This window comes from Branchiostoma belcheri, unplaced genomic scaffold (assembly GCF_001625305.1).
Source record: "Branchiostoma belcheri isolate BF01 breed outbred unplaced genomic scaffold, Haploidv18h27 scaffold86, whole genome shotgun sequence".
Taxonomy (NCBI): Eukaryota; Metazoa; Chordata; class Leptocardii; order Amphioxiformes; family Branchiostomatidae; genus Branchiostoma; species Branchiostoma belcheri.
This window is the reverse complement of record NW_017804531.1, coordinates 716,880-733,078: the sequence shown is the minus strand read 5'-3', so window position 1 is coordinate 733,078 and position 16,199 is coordinate 716,880. Positions and strand designations below refer to the sequence as shown.

The 16,199-nt window shown below is 40.9% G+C and overlaps 1 protein-coding gene across 2 annotated transcripts; it reads left to right on the top strand.

The window, feature by feature from the left end:
• Window positions 1-15,993, top strand: LOC109487157 (MORC family CW-type zinc finger protein 2-like). Of its 2 annotated transcripts, none has more exons than XM_019791131.1 (30): window positions 1-467; window positions 1,170-1,223; window positions 2,211-2,245; window positions 4,158-4,226; window positions 4,486-4,576; window positions 4,788-4,896; window positions 5,651-5,725; window positions 6,355-6,448; window positions 6,884-6,998; window positions 7,419-7,547; window positions 7,809-7,888; window positions 8,098-8,134; window positions 8,347-8,392; window positions 8,528-8,613; window positions 8,779-9,074; window positions 9,252-9,276; window positions 9,431-9,534; window positions 9,802-9,907; window positions 10,611-10,704; window positions 10,854-10,892; window positions 11,168-11,269; window positions 11,608-12,336; window positions 13,565-13,626; window positions 13,745-13,804; window positions 14,194-14,293; window positions 14,528-14,567; window positions 14,772-14,870; window positions 15,148-15,400; window positions 15,749-15,842; window positions 15,957-15,993. In XM_019791131.1, the coding sequence occupies exons 1-28, from the start codon at window positions 406-408 to the stop codon at window positions 15,156-15,158; spliced, it is 2,949 nt and encodes a 982-aa protein (XP_019646690.1). In that variant the 5' UTR covers window positions 1-405; the 3' UTR covers window positions 15,159-15,400; window positions 15,749-15,842; window positions 15,957-15,993. The 2 variants fall into 2 exon arrangements, with proteins under 2 accessions (XP_019646690.1, XP_019646691.1); XM_019791132.1 differs by having other exon boundaries at window positions 3-467; window positions 11,608-11,955.
• The last annotated feature ends 206 nt before the right edge of the window (window positions 15,994-16,199 follow it).

Sequence of the window (16,199 nt, the reverse complement as noted above, 5' to 3'; positions counted from 1 at the left end):
TACAAATTGCGTTATTTATGTAGGGCGTCACGTGCAGCCATTTTGTTTGCTGGGGGAACGCAGAGACTGGCGACCAGGAGATCCCACAGGAGATCGCAGATTTCTTCGCTTTGGTGTCGGAAAATTCACTATCGGTGAATGGAAGAGTTGGACAAAGGTTTCATGCAACTCGTCGTTCATTTCTAGCAGGATAGGCCACGCCACTGTGCCGAAAGCGCCCAAGGAGCTTCTGTGAAGGGGGTAGACGCCACATGACGCTGGTGGGCAGACTTCAAAAGAATACCTTCGAAATTTGCTTGGGAGCCGAATGGAATCAACATTCTCAACGGCGAGGAGCTCGAAGATGTTTGATATTTGAAGCCAGCAGCCATCACAGCAGTGCACAGGACGACTGAGCTAGGAGATATGGCTCAATATAGTGGATTGAGCCGGGCACAACTTACCTTTGACTATCTGCATACGAACTCGTGAGTGGGGTGTTCATCCAAGCCTTGTTTGCTTGTTACAAATTTTATGCGCCAGCCAAGGGCCTCATGGTTTGGCTGAGAACGGCCATCACGGAATACCCCTCTCCAAAAACTACACAGATCCTCTCCTTTCCGTTAGGATGAAAGATTATCTCACCTTTTTATGTTGTGATTTGATTCACGGCGGCAGACGACGTTTTTGAGGCCCTGCCGCTTCGTTTATGTTAGTTGATATTTTACAGAAGGCGACCCCATAGAAATGGACCGACGGGTGTGGCATAATCATGCTATGTCTGTCTGCTGCCTTCCCGCCTATTGTGAGATGAATACGTACCTCTGTGTATCGGAAATCTCACGTTAGTTAGTTAATCTTTTAGTCTATGTTATACCACATGTATGAACGAACAAGACGACTTTTCTATTTGCTGCCGTGTTGCAACGTGTCTTTCCGGTGGTAAGTGAGAGAAAAATCAAACGAGTCTCCGTAATTTGAAATTCCGTCCCGCTCTGCGGCCTCTCTGGCGGTGCCGACGTTGGATCACATGTCAACGTATCGCAGTTAGAGGCCCTGTAAGGTTTTGTTACCGGTAGGAAAGGATGGAAGCAGGTGTGAGTGAGCGTTTGTTATACAAGGATCGGTACGTACAAGAAGCAAGGAACGTCGTGTAAGCGATTTGTAATCAATGTTTTCCTTTGTTTTAGAACCACCCACGAATTTTTGTTCGGGGCCCTTGCAGAGCTGGTGGACAATGCAAGGTGAATATTTCTTCGCTGGATTATTATTTCCATTCGTTTAGGTCGTCATGGCACGATCTAATCTGTCATTTTTGCCTTTCGTGTCAGATAGCTAGAAAAGGGGAAGTACATGTAAATCCTATTTCCTGATGCGAAACCTTTTGTGGGGGTGTGATGCGATGACATCATTGAATCAAGAATTCTGTTCGGTTGCGTTGGTGCATTAGCAAAAAAAAAAAAATCTTGCGACATTTTCACAGATACACAGATCGTAACTTTAGCTCCGTTAGAAGAATGATAACGATGGATGAAGTTTTCACATAATCACGCATATAAGAAAGACAGATAAACGTTCTAGATAGATATTTTTCGGCCTACATTTGATAAACCTTACTGGAAAATCCATTCCGAATGAAGGAACAGAGAGAAAGAAGGCTCACGAAAATTGATAGCGCAAGGACACATACTGCCGTAGGCTGCGGGCTAATGACCACCAGATGGTGGCATCCAAGCCAGTAAGTCAGTGAAATGAATCAAATTTGTGAATCGCAGATTGGCCAGGTATTAGGAATGTGATAGCCACGGCGAGGTAATGGGCATGTGGTAGCCAGGCTTTGTAACCATCAACTGTCATTGATACCTCAGATTCAGAGCTTTCAGCATCTTTTAAAGATTAAAATACCTCAAATTGTATGCCCAACGCTACCAGTCACCATGGTAGAGAAGACTGTCTCTTAGGAGATTGTGGATAAAGAGACATGGCAGCCTTCCATTCATCAGTAATTACAGAGGGAATAGCTTGCATTGTATATGCAGGCACTAACAGCATATAGAGGGAGTGGAACAAAGAGGCATTGCAGGCTACTGATTTTAAAGACCATTTCATAGTTTCTCCATGGTTGCAGTTTTAAATTTCCATGAGAAGACATGACTTGTGATGTATTTGTAATAATTTTGTACCATTAAACTCAATTGCTTATCTATGTTCTTCATCACTTACTTCAACAGGGATGCTGGTGCAACGAAAATCCATGTTTACACAGGTCTGTATGGAGCCCGCCATGTCCAACCTCTACTTTTTCAACAAGTGGATACAAATTTTATCTTAACCATAGGAAAGGCGTTGCAGTGGTATCTGAGATAGTTGTTTATTTTAAACTTCAAAGCTAGTGTGTTATAGTTAAAGCAAGCATCCAAACATGATAAAAAAAGTTGCATTGCATCATTTTGTTGCAAGGAAGTAATATTGCTTTCAATAAAATGAAATTGGATACTTAGTGATACATTTTTACTTGAAAATGTAGATGTTTTTCCTTTGCCTGGGGTCACAATGATGCTGTCTCATTGGGTACTTGCTGTTCTTTGGGAAATTATATTTGGCATGCTTGACAGAATCACCTGTTACATGTTCACGTAAGTAAGCTTAAGTGCTCAATGCCACAAAAAGAAATAAACTCACACGGTGCCTGTTGTTTTGAACATAGTCCATGTAGCAGATAGTACTGTGCTGTGAAATAATGAAGTATTGTTAGCAGTGTCAATGCTTGTTCTGAGATGGTCCCAATCAACCTGTCATAAAAAGGTATGGCAAGCACTCGTTCCAGGGACAAAGCTCATCAGTATTCAGGAGGCAACATGATTGTGGATATTCAGTCTTCTGCCTGCACGGATTTTGATGTAGAAACGAGAAACATGACGTATTTGGCGCAAAGACACAGACAGGAGTTTTGCTGTGCATTGCAGGTAAAGAAATGACAGCTTGTTGGTGAATCGGGATGGATTTTCAGATCCATGGATCTTTCAGATCCAACGAACAATGGTGGATTTTCAGCGATTTAAAGTGTTCCGAGCTTCCAAATGCACGAAGAGCTTGCAGGGGCTAAAACCACAAAGAAGTATCAACTATCGAACTGAGGAACTGGATACAGTAGATTTTCAACAGCAACTCAGGTGTTATTAGTCTTTTTGTGTTGTCCGTGGCGACATTTGTTTTCTTTGTGTTGATGGTCTTTTGGTTCATTCGTAAGCATGAGTTTTGTACCCAAGCAGATATTTGCTGCTTGCCTGAGGAGTACCTTGACGAGAATATGTGCAGATGCACTGCTCGGAATGGAAGATGCACACCCAGGACTCAAAACGCACCATCCAGAAAGCTGCCAACCTTAATGGGCTTTGTGTGCAGTAGAAGAAAGGATTGTTCAACAGAAGAGGATGAAGGCTTTACCCAGAGGTTTATTCAGCCATGGAATGCATCATTAAACATACCTCATGGATAAGCCCAAGGCCATGCCTCCGATTCTTCTATGGCAGTAATAGTCAGCACAAGCTATTTGATATGGCATCTGGCATTTGCTTTTTCCAAGAAGGAGCATAAAAACAGCACTGCATCAAGGGAACAACAGTCACCCGACTACGGATTTGTGGTGTAATGTTTCTTAGCCTCCAGTTGCTTTGATCATTGTCGAGTTGCAGCAATGTTGGCATCAGAAAGTGCAGAAAGAGCCATGAATCGCCATACAATAGTGGACCCTGAAAACTGCAGTACTGTGTTGAATGATCATTGTTTGGCCAAGCCTAAGGGTTATGTACTTTTCAGTGTCTTGTTTCTGGACACATGACTAGTTCATCATGGCAGAAGATGCTGTTATGGGCGATACAAACAGTTGAAGTGGTTTTTTTTTGGTTTTTTTTTACATTCTTTTGTGTGTAAACACATTCTTTGTTGAAAGATGATTCATCACTTTGGCACTATGATTAGCTTTTTCTCAGAAAGAGGTATTTTTTTCCTGGAAGAACGGCAAGTAATCAGTTGGAGACAGCATATTGTGACGCGAATTCAATACCTTTTCGCAGCAGGTGTTGTTTACTATGTCGTGCTGTCTGAGCTTGCTAATTAGTCTGATGCTATGACGTGACTACTGCATGAATATTACTCAGTGTATGTTCTGTGTTTAGTTCCCAAGAGGGAGGTCCGTGGTGGATACCTGTTGTGTTTTCTGGATGATGGCGAGGGCATGGATCCAGGTATGTTTATGGAAAGTAAAAAGATATGAAATACAGAGAACTATACTTCATAAACCCAGTAACATCCATCCACATGTTAGCATCCCTTACTATATAGCTATCACCAGTTAATAACATGAACAAGATGTGGATCTTGTGTCAGGGTTCATGATCACCAACTCAGCATTGTCAATTATGAATATCACAACATGGCAAATGGATTATTAAGTCTGTGTTACTGTACCTGAACATTGAGTTAACCGTAGACACCTTTGAACAGGGGAGGCTGCCAGTGTCATCCAGTTTGGCAAGTCCTCCAAGAGAGCCGTGGACTCCCAAATGATTGGCCAGTATGGAAATGGCCTGAAGTCGTAAGTAGTGGGATGCAAGTCCTGATTTTCAATTGAAATGTTTCATACTGCATTTTTGGTTGACCTAAAGTTCGAACTGCCTTCATCCGTTCTGTAGATCCTGTTGTGTGATTTGAAGTAGTAGTGACTTGATATTTTGATAACTGTACAGGATGTTTAACTGTTGACATTGATGATCCGTATTCAACGACAATTTATTCCAACCACACAGAGGATCCATGAGAATAGGAAAGGACTTCATTCTGTTCACGAAGAAGAGGAACACAAAAAGCATTGTGTTCTTGTCAAGAACATTCCATCAAGAGGAGAAGATTGAGGAGGTATATAGATGATTGCTAAGTTTGGGTAGACAGTTCTACAATAGGCTTCCTTCAGGGCAGGCTGTTAGGGAAGCTTGTATACAATAGTGCACTTGCTATGGTATACGGTGCAGAAGTAATATAATAGAGATCCATAAAGATTTAGATAAAATATCAGATTCAGAACATTACCACTAAATTATCCATGGACTGGTAATGCAGTAGCATGCAAAATCTTGATCAATGTATGGAAGGTACACCTTTTAATGGGTGATTACTACTACACAAGCATAGTTAGTTGGCAACTTGATGTTTTTATATGAACATTATGACAAAAGTTGCCACAAGAAGGTACATTTGAGCTGTCAACAGTTGTCCAGTGCAAAATTTGCATGTGGTGAAGTGTTGAAGCTAAATGAGATAATATCGAGGAGGTTTGCAGCATTATAAAGATTTCATCACGCAGAAGAAAGTACAAAGTATGAAAGAACACGAGACAGTTTTAAAAATATCTAAAATATTGCCATGGGGAGGGGCACAGGGTCATTAAACCATGAGATAGATTGAGATGTGTGAGCAATGAACAATATCTTGTAGTTGCCTGATAAAGAAAGTAGGTTTAGTGGTCTATCCCCTTGGCTATTGGATATTCCCTTAACAATTTATACTAAGCCTGAAGAAGGGAAGGTTTGCAATGAAAACAGAAGCTGATAGAGAATGTGTTGTTGCTTCGTGTGAATGTGGCATGTTAGTAAGTATGAAATGGTTTCAACAGGTGATAGTGCCATTGCCGTCATGGGACATGGATACCAACAGACCCATTGCCAAGTCTGCCAAGCAGCAGGAAAAGGTAAGGCAGCACAAAGACGGTACATCGCCAACAGTGAAGAATAAAACATGATTAGTGTCTGGTATGAAAAAATGTGCTCACTAAATCATATAAATGAAAGATTTCCAAACAAAATACAGTGTCCTGTTGTGTCATACAATTCAATGGGATGCAGAAAAGAACAACAAAAGATTCCTGAAAATCCATAACAAACATTTCCATGCACATTTGTGGAAATGCATTCACTCCTTTTATAGATGTTTGTTACTATTTGTAGAGCCACAGGAATGTGACTATTCAATAGCTGTTGCCTTCGGCAATCGAGCAGAAAAACATCCAGGAGACAAAACATTACAAGTCGTCCAACTAGTTCTGTGATTAATCATGCCAACCTTTTGCGCACGCATGGTTGGAATAGTTTTACCCTAATGGAAATGTTCTATCTGACTTGTTCACATAACAAAATGCATTCCTGAAAAGAATTCACATAATTTGAAAAGCTGAAGGTAATGGCAGATTATTACTGTAATCCAGACTTGTTTTTCTTAATTATCGAAAGTGTGTTTGGCAATTCTGCACCTACTCATAATGTTGACGCATTTGGCAGTTTTAGTGCTCGAAAATGATAAAATTTATCTCAATTTTTCCAGTACTTAACAGAGATTGACATCATCACCAAGTATTCACCCTTCAAGTCTGAGAAGGAGATCCACGAGCAGTTTGACAAAATAGATGGAGAATCAGGTAGGTTTGGTCCAGGGACATAGATAATGATATAATAGATACTGTTTATCCTCGAAAAATAAATGCAAATAAAATAGATGAAAATAGATAGATGAATAAATACTCAATCATGACAGAAGCTAGTACGGGAGCAAAAAATATTTGGGTTTTAATGTGTGTCATCACTACAGTATAATGCATTTTTGTCATTCCTTGCCATCGGACAACTATGTATTTTTTCAACTACAGCAGCAGTTGATACGAATATTGTCAATATTCCAGGATTAAAATGACAAAACATAAATCATATAGCAATCGAAAAGCTAAGCTAAAGCGTGCAATTGAAAATACTATCATCATGCATGCATCAACTACAGTAATAAAGCAAGGCCATAAGTATTGAATTGAGGTTCTTGTACAACATGTACAATAGCATACATGTTTCCGATGTCGCAGGCACCCTGGTTATCATCTACCACATGATGTTGCTTGACAATGGGGAGCCTGAGCTCGATGTGACGACCAACTCTGTTGACATCCTCATGGCCAATGTGGACAAGGAGGACGACAGGTACGAAATTTAAAAAACTTAAAGCATCCAGTCACAAAGTAGGCCAACTCTTGGCAGGATTGTACGTCGGTGAAGGTTAGAAATCCAGATAATAAGACATGCAAAAAAAACAGTTACTCAAGCAACTGGATATGATTTTGGAAACGGTCAGGAGTTTCAGAGGGCATCCACTACCTTTCGTCAGTGACACTAAGAGACTACAGGAGAAATGCTGCATTGGCAGGTTTGATACTGGATCTTTCAATTGAGGGGCCATAGGTGTCTGGAAGCTTGCAGCCACACCCTTCTGAGTAATATCTTTCAGGAAAATTGCTTAGTATCCAGATACAAATTTGCCATCAAGTCAACATTGAACATTCTAATCTCTTGATCACAGAAGACTAGAGCATGATTTTGACAGGCTCTGCCGGTTATTTCCAGTGTTCCTCCAGAGAAGAGATCCTTCAGAGCGTACACAGCTGTGTTGTACATCGAACCACGGATGAAGATATACATCAACGGGAGCAAAGTGTGCACCAGAAGGCTGGCCAGCTGCTTGTACAAACCCAAGTGAGTCATGATGAAAACAAAGAAAATGAACTACATCAGATCTCCTTGATCAAACTATCAAAGAATCATACTACATAACCGTGTGCCTGGTTTTGTTTGATGACAAAAGATCGTGTTGACAAAACTTCTTTTACCTGCTCATGAAATGGTGTTTACTATAAATACGCAGTCGTTTTGATATCCGTGATAGATGATGTTTAGGGTGGTATTGAATACACAAAGTTAGTGCTGCAGCTAACTTGCATGTTTTGTGATATGCAGGATGTACAAGTACAGCTCCAACAGATTTAAAACTAGATCTGAGAAGGAGGCTGCCAAGGCCTACCACGAAGCACAGATGGGTAGGTTTTCCTTATTTCTCTCTTAAATTCAAATATAATCTTTTATAACTTTTGAGGTGCAAGGCTTGCATTTTACCCGAAGATAAGCACTGCACCTAGTGCTGGAAACCATTGTTTTGTTATGGGAAAGATCACATTGTATGAATCTACATTGTAAAAAAACTACTAGTAGAGTCATCAAATACAGTATTTTGTGTCTTGAATTGCAGCTGAAGAAAAAGCAAGAGATGCAGAGAGCAAAGCCAGGTGAGATGAAAGAAACTGCTATATTTTGCAGCTGTATATAATAATGGAACTATAACAACATTTGAAGATAAATGTATAAATATCCTTATCAATATCTTGTTATTAGTATGTGTCTTCCAGTAGCAATATTTAGTGAACCCCACTAACAACTTAACAGGTTTCAGCTATCAATCATGTGTCTAACTGGGCATTGTTTTTCTTTCTTTGTGTAGGGATCTACAGAACAAAGTAGGACCGGTGGCCCCAAAGGATCAAAGAGTGAGTAGCACTGCAATTATGGGCTATGTTTAGAAAGAATGTAGCATTAATAATTGATTTGTGGTAGTACTTATGTAAGATTACTGCAGTGAACTGTAAATTTGTAATCATTTTAAATGATTTTCTTGCACAAAGGTTGCCTTGAGGCAGGCCCAAGCTCAGGCAGAAATGCTGCGAAATGACGCAGACATCAAGAAGGAGGTTGCAGAGACAAAGAAAAGGTACCACATTTTTGTAGAGGGTAGCTCGATCAATATAGGTCCATCATTCTAGTTGTACACTAAAGAAGGCTATGATACTAAAGGTTATAATCATAAGCATTCATAAGAAAAGTTTTGTTTTCTTAGAGAGAAGATATTTATATCTGTTTTTTTGTCTTGTGACAGGTCCTTAAAGGAACCGAAGGTGCTGAATTTTGTCTTCGGTATGAACATCGAGCAGCGGAAGTTGGATGGCATGTTCATCTACAACTGCAGCCGGCTGATCCGCATGTACGAGTGCGTGGGCCCCCAGACGGAAGGGGGGGTGAACTGCAGCGGGGTGCTGGGGTTCGTGGATGTCCCCTACCTGGTGCTGGAGCCCACCCACAACAAGCAGAACTTTGCTGATGCCAAGGAGTACAGGCACTTACTACGGGCCATGGGAGAGTACCTTAACCAGTACTGGAAGGACATTGGCATAGGTAAATTTTGCTGACGGGCATTGTGGCCGTTTTCATGAGAAATTTCCATGGACTCGCCATTTGCATTAAAGGACATACTTTGCAGTGATAACTGAGGCGCTGACTTTGATGTTTACCTTTATTTTAGAGAAAACATTGACTTTTAGGTCCTAACAAAGTTTTCTTTGATTGTTACAGTTCAACAAGGCGTAACCAAATTCTGGTAAGTAGATTGCAGTGGTTGTAGTCTTTGAATTTGACCACATGGTCCTTGGGTTTTATTGACTTTATGGCTGTTTCTGTTTTCTGGATACATTTGTACGTAATATTACTACTTAGGTCCCGCTAAAGAAGTTTTGTGATTTCACTATTTGTAGGGAGAATTTTGGCTACTTGAGTACAAACTGGAAGGATGACCCATCGGAGGACCCCAAGTTCAAGAGGAAGAGGGCAATGCAGCTCCCACTCACAATCCAGTGTGGTAAGTTTCGTCAACACTGGCAGTTAGAAGCTGTAAGCAAGGCCACCTGGAAAGGCATCGCTCACATGCTGGCTGAGGTGGTACATAATAAGTGATAAGTCATTTGAAAACTAAAAAGCAGAAAACAAACAATTGTCATGTAGGAACACAAATTTATCATTAATTTTTTTGTAGAATATTTACAAACTTATAGATACTCATAAACTCATAATACATTGGCATATGCAAAATAGGAGGATAATAGATTTAAACAACGTTCAATTTCAGACCAGTGTCTGAAGTGGAGGACGTTGCCTTTCTCGGCCAGCAATATCAACAAGGAGTTCCCAGAGACCTGGAACTGCACCATGAACCCTGATACACAGCGGAACAGGTCAGGGAACAGGATTAGTTTTATATTAATAATTCATGATAATTCATGAAGACATAAAATGAAAAATCCTTGAGAAATTTATAGCAGTCCTTGTAGGAGCATGTTTTTTTTATCATTTCAGGGTTGAATTTTACAAGTTAGCAGTTCAGTAAGCATTGTGCTGAAGACATAAAAGGAAAAATCCTTGTCACTACAACATATAAAGAGACATTTATAGCAGTCCTTGTAGGAGCATGTTTTTTTATCATTTCAGGGTTGAAGTTGGCAGGCCAGTAAGCATTGTGCTGTCAAATATCCCTATGAAATTTTATGGTGCATAATTCTATGCTTTGTTTCAATAAAGATTTTTGATATTTTATGTGCTTTCTTTTTTAGCATATTGCTGCTGTTACTTGATTAAAAATGTGACAGAAGCTTTCATTGTATCTAGGTTTATGTAACCTCATGAAATATTAATTGAACCTCATTAATTATTCATCAAAACATTGGAAATGTGATATTCATTTGAAGGCCCTTTAGGAGCAATTTGTTTATTAATTATGATATGTGTAGCATATTGCTGATTCCAAAAATTCAAACGATCAGCTAGAAGTATGCTACTGTTGTGAAAAAAAAAGGTATTGCAATAGAAAGTTGGATTGTCAGGAATCCTCGCTGGAACTGGAGCAAATTGACCAAGAAATATACTTTTTACTCTTCCCAGATGTTCAGCTGCAGAGGTGAAACAAAACATTCCACAGGGTTTCCTGAAGAAGGAGACCAAAACTGCAGAAGAGAAGAGTCAGAAGCTCTTAGATGTGGGTACACCTGTACCATTCATTATTTATTACCTATTCATTAATACCTTGTTTGCTTGCTTTGAAAAACAGTACTAGTATCTGGATGATTTGCCTAGTTCAGTGTATTTTATGAATATCCTCAAATTTGTTTTGAACTCTCTTCTCAGGACATCGCCAGGAAGTCTAAGGAGTTGGAAAAGCTGCAGGTAAGATTCATGTTTCCAAGATGTCATTTGCTCTGAAAGACAAAGCTATGCTGGACATGTATGCATACTGCAAAGATTATCTGATCAAATAGGTGTATGACTGCCTTAGCTGATGTGATATCACCGGTCATCGTCGAAAATGACGGACGAACAACATAGTACCCACCCACTTTTCACTCATTAAATTATTGTCTGCCTGTAAATTTGGTGTCATTGTCTTGACATCTGTCTTGTGCCTGGAGGTATTGATGATTTGATATTTGTGTACCCCGTAGCATGTGAAAACGGTGACGTCAAGGCAGCAGGTGAACACCCTGGTCAGATCCACCAGGCCTGAACCTGCCAAATCTCCCGCCACATCCATATCAGCCAGGAAGGTGACGATTTTCTGTGTGAACTGTATTTTATTTATACCTTCTTTAATTTCTTCAAACGTGTTGGCAAATGATTATTTATACAGTTATTCATGTTTCCAGTGAAGAATGTCTGGCAATTTGCCTGATTGACCATCATCATCATCGGTTGACTGTATTGGTTGGGGTATACCGCCCCTTGCGCGGTGACATACCCTTTCGTCAGCAACACAGCACGTTGTATTTTTAGGTAACAAAACTTATACTGCATACTCAAATAGGCCTGTAGCTTAGGATTGCAACAACACAGTTTTGATATTACCATTGTTTCATCAAAGCTGACTGGTATCTCTTGCAAACAGAGTGTTTCCAAGCCAACACCAAGACTGGATCTTCCACCGCCCGTGAGGCAGGCTGCCATGAGACGGCCCTCTCAGGACACATCTGCCCAACAGAGAAGGGCCTCCATAGAGGAGAGAGCTCCTCCCCAGAGGACTAAGTCCACCCCTAGCAGTCACAGACGGGACAGTATCGAGGCTTCACCCCAAAGACAAGCCACGAAAACATCGCCCGTCAAGAGACAATCGTCAGCTCCTACACCTACCTCCACTCGGGCAGATTCATCCAGAAGGGAGACCAAAGCCACACCGCCGCCACCAAAAGCTAAACCACCGTCGCCCAAACCAGAGCCAAAAACATATCCTGCAAAGGTAGTGGTCGAGAAAGCTATGTCCTCTTCTAACCAGTCAACAGTGTCTAAACCTTCAGAAACAAAAAAGCCAGCTGCAGCAACAAGTGTGAGTGTAAGTAAGGCCATGACACCAGCTCAAGCAGCAGCAAAACTACAAGCTATAACCCCCTCCACTGTCAAAGTCTTACCTTCACAACAACCTGAAAAAGACAAGGCAGCAGTAGCAGTACTACCAGGTGCTAAGGTACTTGAATCCCAGACCTCGGTACCGGCGGTATCCTCCAATACCTCTGCAGCAGTAAGAGAACAAAAGGTGGTGCTAGTTCAGAGTACGCCGATTACGTCACCGGCAAAGGTTGACCAGACAGAAGTGGTCAGTCAGCAGCCATGTCCAGTTGAGGTATGGGAAACTGTCCGTTGGCTGTCTTGCTTAGAGCTGACTGCATGCCTGCTGCTGACCGCAAACCTTCTTGGTTTAACAAGTCCATCATCATATCAGTAGCACTGATTTCTGGCATTAAACGAAGCTGCATGCTGAGACAGTTTGCACCATTCTAATCAACTAGATATTGCAGTCATCATTCATTCACTCATTGCCAAATGCATGGACACAGTCATTGAGTTCAGTGTCTTTAGTATCAGTGCATCAATGCTTACAAAGTGTCTTGCATACATAACATATAAAGTGCTGCTGTGCTATTTGCAAAGAAAATCAGCTGAAATCCCCATTCACTGTCCAATACCTGCCGCATGGTACCTCGTAGCTTATTACAGAAGTTGATCTTATTGAATGTAGGCGTGAGCAATGTAAAATCTACTAAACGCTGCATGCTTAACAACGCTTTATTAGGCCACACCAAGTAAATTTTATGGATGACGTCCGCGCGCGCATTGATTTTGGCCTGTTCCTAGAAAAAAAAAACAAGAAATTCCGCTTCCTGTAACTATGGCCAAAGAGTCACGACAGTGCTGCAAATCGTCAGATTGACGTGGAACCCGTAACGCGAAAACAGGACAGGACGACAACTGCTATTCCACCTGATTTATTGCTGTTTTGATGATGAATAAAAGACTTCTTGCTTGTTACACTGTGTCACCTCATTCAATATGTGTCCTAACATTTGTCGTCTCTTAGTATATTTCTAATCTAGGCATCTTGTTTTTTATGGCCCTTCTTGTTTTTTTTTCGCCCTCTCGCATTAGATTTAGGGTCTCCAAAGGACGTCATCCATAAAATTTACTTGGTGTGGCCTTACAAAGTCCAGAGCTTATGCCATGTAATCTGAATAAAGGAAAACACAAAGGCTGACTTACTGAAGCAAGAACTCTAATGATTCTTTAAACATCATGTGAATAACCAAAACTTTGCTGGCTGTCATGTGCTGCTTTAGTGGTCTCGTCTGTTAAACCACTGTAGATATGTTAATAGACTGTTGTACATATTTATCGTGTTGTGTCTTTGTCCTGAAACATCCTGTTTTAGATGATCAACCAAATTCAACCCTTCCATTGCATGCTACTAGTAGACTAATCACCATAATGCAAGATGATTGTACTAGACACCAGTATTTGTTTGAAAGAAGGCCTCTATTTCCATGTTCTTAACGCTCTTCATATTTGTTTTTCAGAAACTCCCCCCAAGGCCACTACCAAAAGAGCCAGCAGTGCTGCAAGTGCAGAGGAAAGTGAGGTGTGTACATTTTACAGTCCTTTTTCATTAGTACAACCATAACATAGCTAATAGTAATACTATTCACATTGTGTTACCCAGTTTGAATAGTTTGTTTAATGTTTTGTGCTTGTTACAGAGTGAGGAAGAAGAGCCTCCAAAGAAGAGGAGGGCAAGCTCCACTGCTACTGCTCCAAAGGTACTGAGAGACTGCTCATACTTCCATGTATTTGATGCACACTTAAAGTCAGCTATTGAAGAAGCCCTTGTTGTGGGACTGTTACTATGAAGTTATTGCAAATATTAAATGAAAAGCAACAGAGAAACAAATATAAGAAAGACAGCAAAGATATCCTGTACTGTAGTAAAATGAAAGAATTTAGACTAATACACATAACTTCAAGCACAGAAGGTTTCAACCACAGAAGCTTTCAGATGATAACCTGTACGATTATGTATTATCCGAATGGTTGGAAGTGAGTAGGTGAGACTGGCAATCGCTTAACTGCATCAGCCCTCTGTTGATTTGCATGGTTTGCAGTTGCTGGATTTTTTTAAAAAGTTCATTTATGTTGAATTCTGCCAAAGGTACCAGAGGTTGAAAAGGAGGAAGAGGTCATGGAGGTCATGGAGAACGGGGTACCTGAAAATGGGGCACCTGAGAATGGGGTGGATGAAGACTCGGAAGGTAAGGGACCAAAATGCACACTTTGCTGCAAGCAACAGTTTGTTTTATCATTTATTCATTGATGGTCTCTTGTCCCTTTATCATTTGTTTATTCGTGAGATACTCAAATTGGCCTCCTGGCCCAATGTTGTACTAGAGTATGCATATCCAAATACATACATTGTACTTGTAACGACTAGTAACCAGAAAGAGAAGAATGGTTGGTTGAAATTGTTCATTTGCATGTTGTTTCAGATATTGGAAAGAAGGTTGAAGCTAAGATTGACGGGAACTGGTAAGTTTGCCTGCTTCGTTTGCATCAGACATTTTCTTGTTATACCGCATGAATTTAAACTGGTGTGTTACATCGGGGCGGTTATACCAGCTATACTGATACGGATACTGATAGATTGAAGGCATCAAAATTGCTCCAGTGTTTTGATTGCCTAATCCAAGGGTTGGTTGTTGCCGAATTTTCTCTGTCATTGAATTTTCACAGGTACGGTGGAGAGGTTGTTGCCACCAGCTCAGAAGGTGCAGGTCCAGTCCGATGGAAGGTCAAGTTCGACAAGTATCCAAGGGACAAGTATGACAAATGGTAAATCTTTCAAAGTTCTAAGTCTTTTGCTCGTGATTCTGTAGGCAGTAGTAACTAAGTCATTGGCTTGAATGGTATTTTGTATGTACATGTATTGCAGGATTTACTTTCCATAAATGTCATATAGTAGTAGCCATAAACAGAAGTATTTGCGAATGCAATTTGGAAAAAATAACTTTCTATTTCAATGTTTAACTGCATCAGCTTGAATGTGTATTCCCTTATCTGTAGCATACTAGTATGAGTCCCATGGCTATTATTTCTTGGTACATTTCAGGTACGGCATGAGCAGTTCAGATCTGAGAATCCCACCGTTAACCTCACCAGGAGGCAGTGGGAGGATCACAGAGACTGCCCCTTGCGCCGATCTCGCCCGGCCGCCCGCCACAAGTCGTGTCTCCTGCACCGTCCGCCTCCTCTGTTCGCTCGGAAGAATCCGTGCCCGAAGCTTCCAGCACGACCAAGCCAGACGCAGTCAGCAGCTACGCCCAGACTCAGCAGAACTATGAAGCCATATCTAATGGATATAGGTATAACTTGGCAGTGTTTTCACTTCTTGCTTGCTTTTTGGGCTCTTTAATCTTTTCGGATAATAATGATTCTACGTATTTAAAGTTAAAACTTTTGTTCCAACACAAGAGGTTGTTCTCACCTAGATCTTTCGACCAGACACTTCAGTCTTCTTCAGTAGACTGACCCAGTGAGACTTGTCACATGGCTTCTCTGAAGTGTGACGTCAACACTGGGTCAGTCTGTTGAAGAAGACCAGAGTGACTAGTTAAAAGCTAAGGTGAAAACATGACAGCATGATTCCATTTGCTTCACAGTATTCAGAATCAGTGAAAATGTCTCATAAGAAAGCTATATTTTCACCACAGAACTTGCTTGCGGTATTTCCTGCCCCCTTCGTGGATTATGGACAAGGACAAGATAGGCCAGATGAGTATAGAAGAGTTGGGCAACTTTCCACTGGTATGTTGATTTTCCCTTTCTTAGAAATGATTTTAATTTGAAGGTAAATGATTTGGAAAAATAGCTGATAAAAGATGGAGTGGATATTACTCATATCAACAGTTATGTTTGCAGGATGACTTCTTTGACCACTATGAAAAGGGCCTCAGAAGGTAAGCCATTGTTTTGTTTCCCCAGCATGTCTACCTTTTGGTCATTCCATTTTACTGACGCATTCATGGCCAGAACATGTTTAAGGATGCTTCTCACTTTCTCCTTGTCCTAGCTGGTGAAGAACTTCCAAAGCCAAGCAGATGAGAAACAGGCAGAGACTGGCAGAGCTAACGCCAAACTGTCCAACGTTAGGAAGCTGATTTC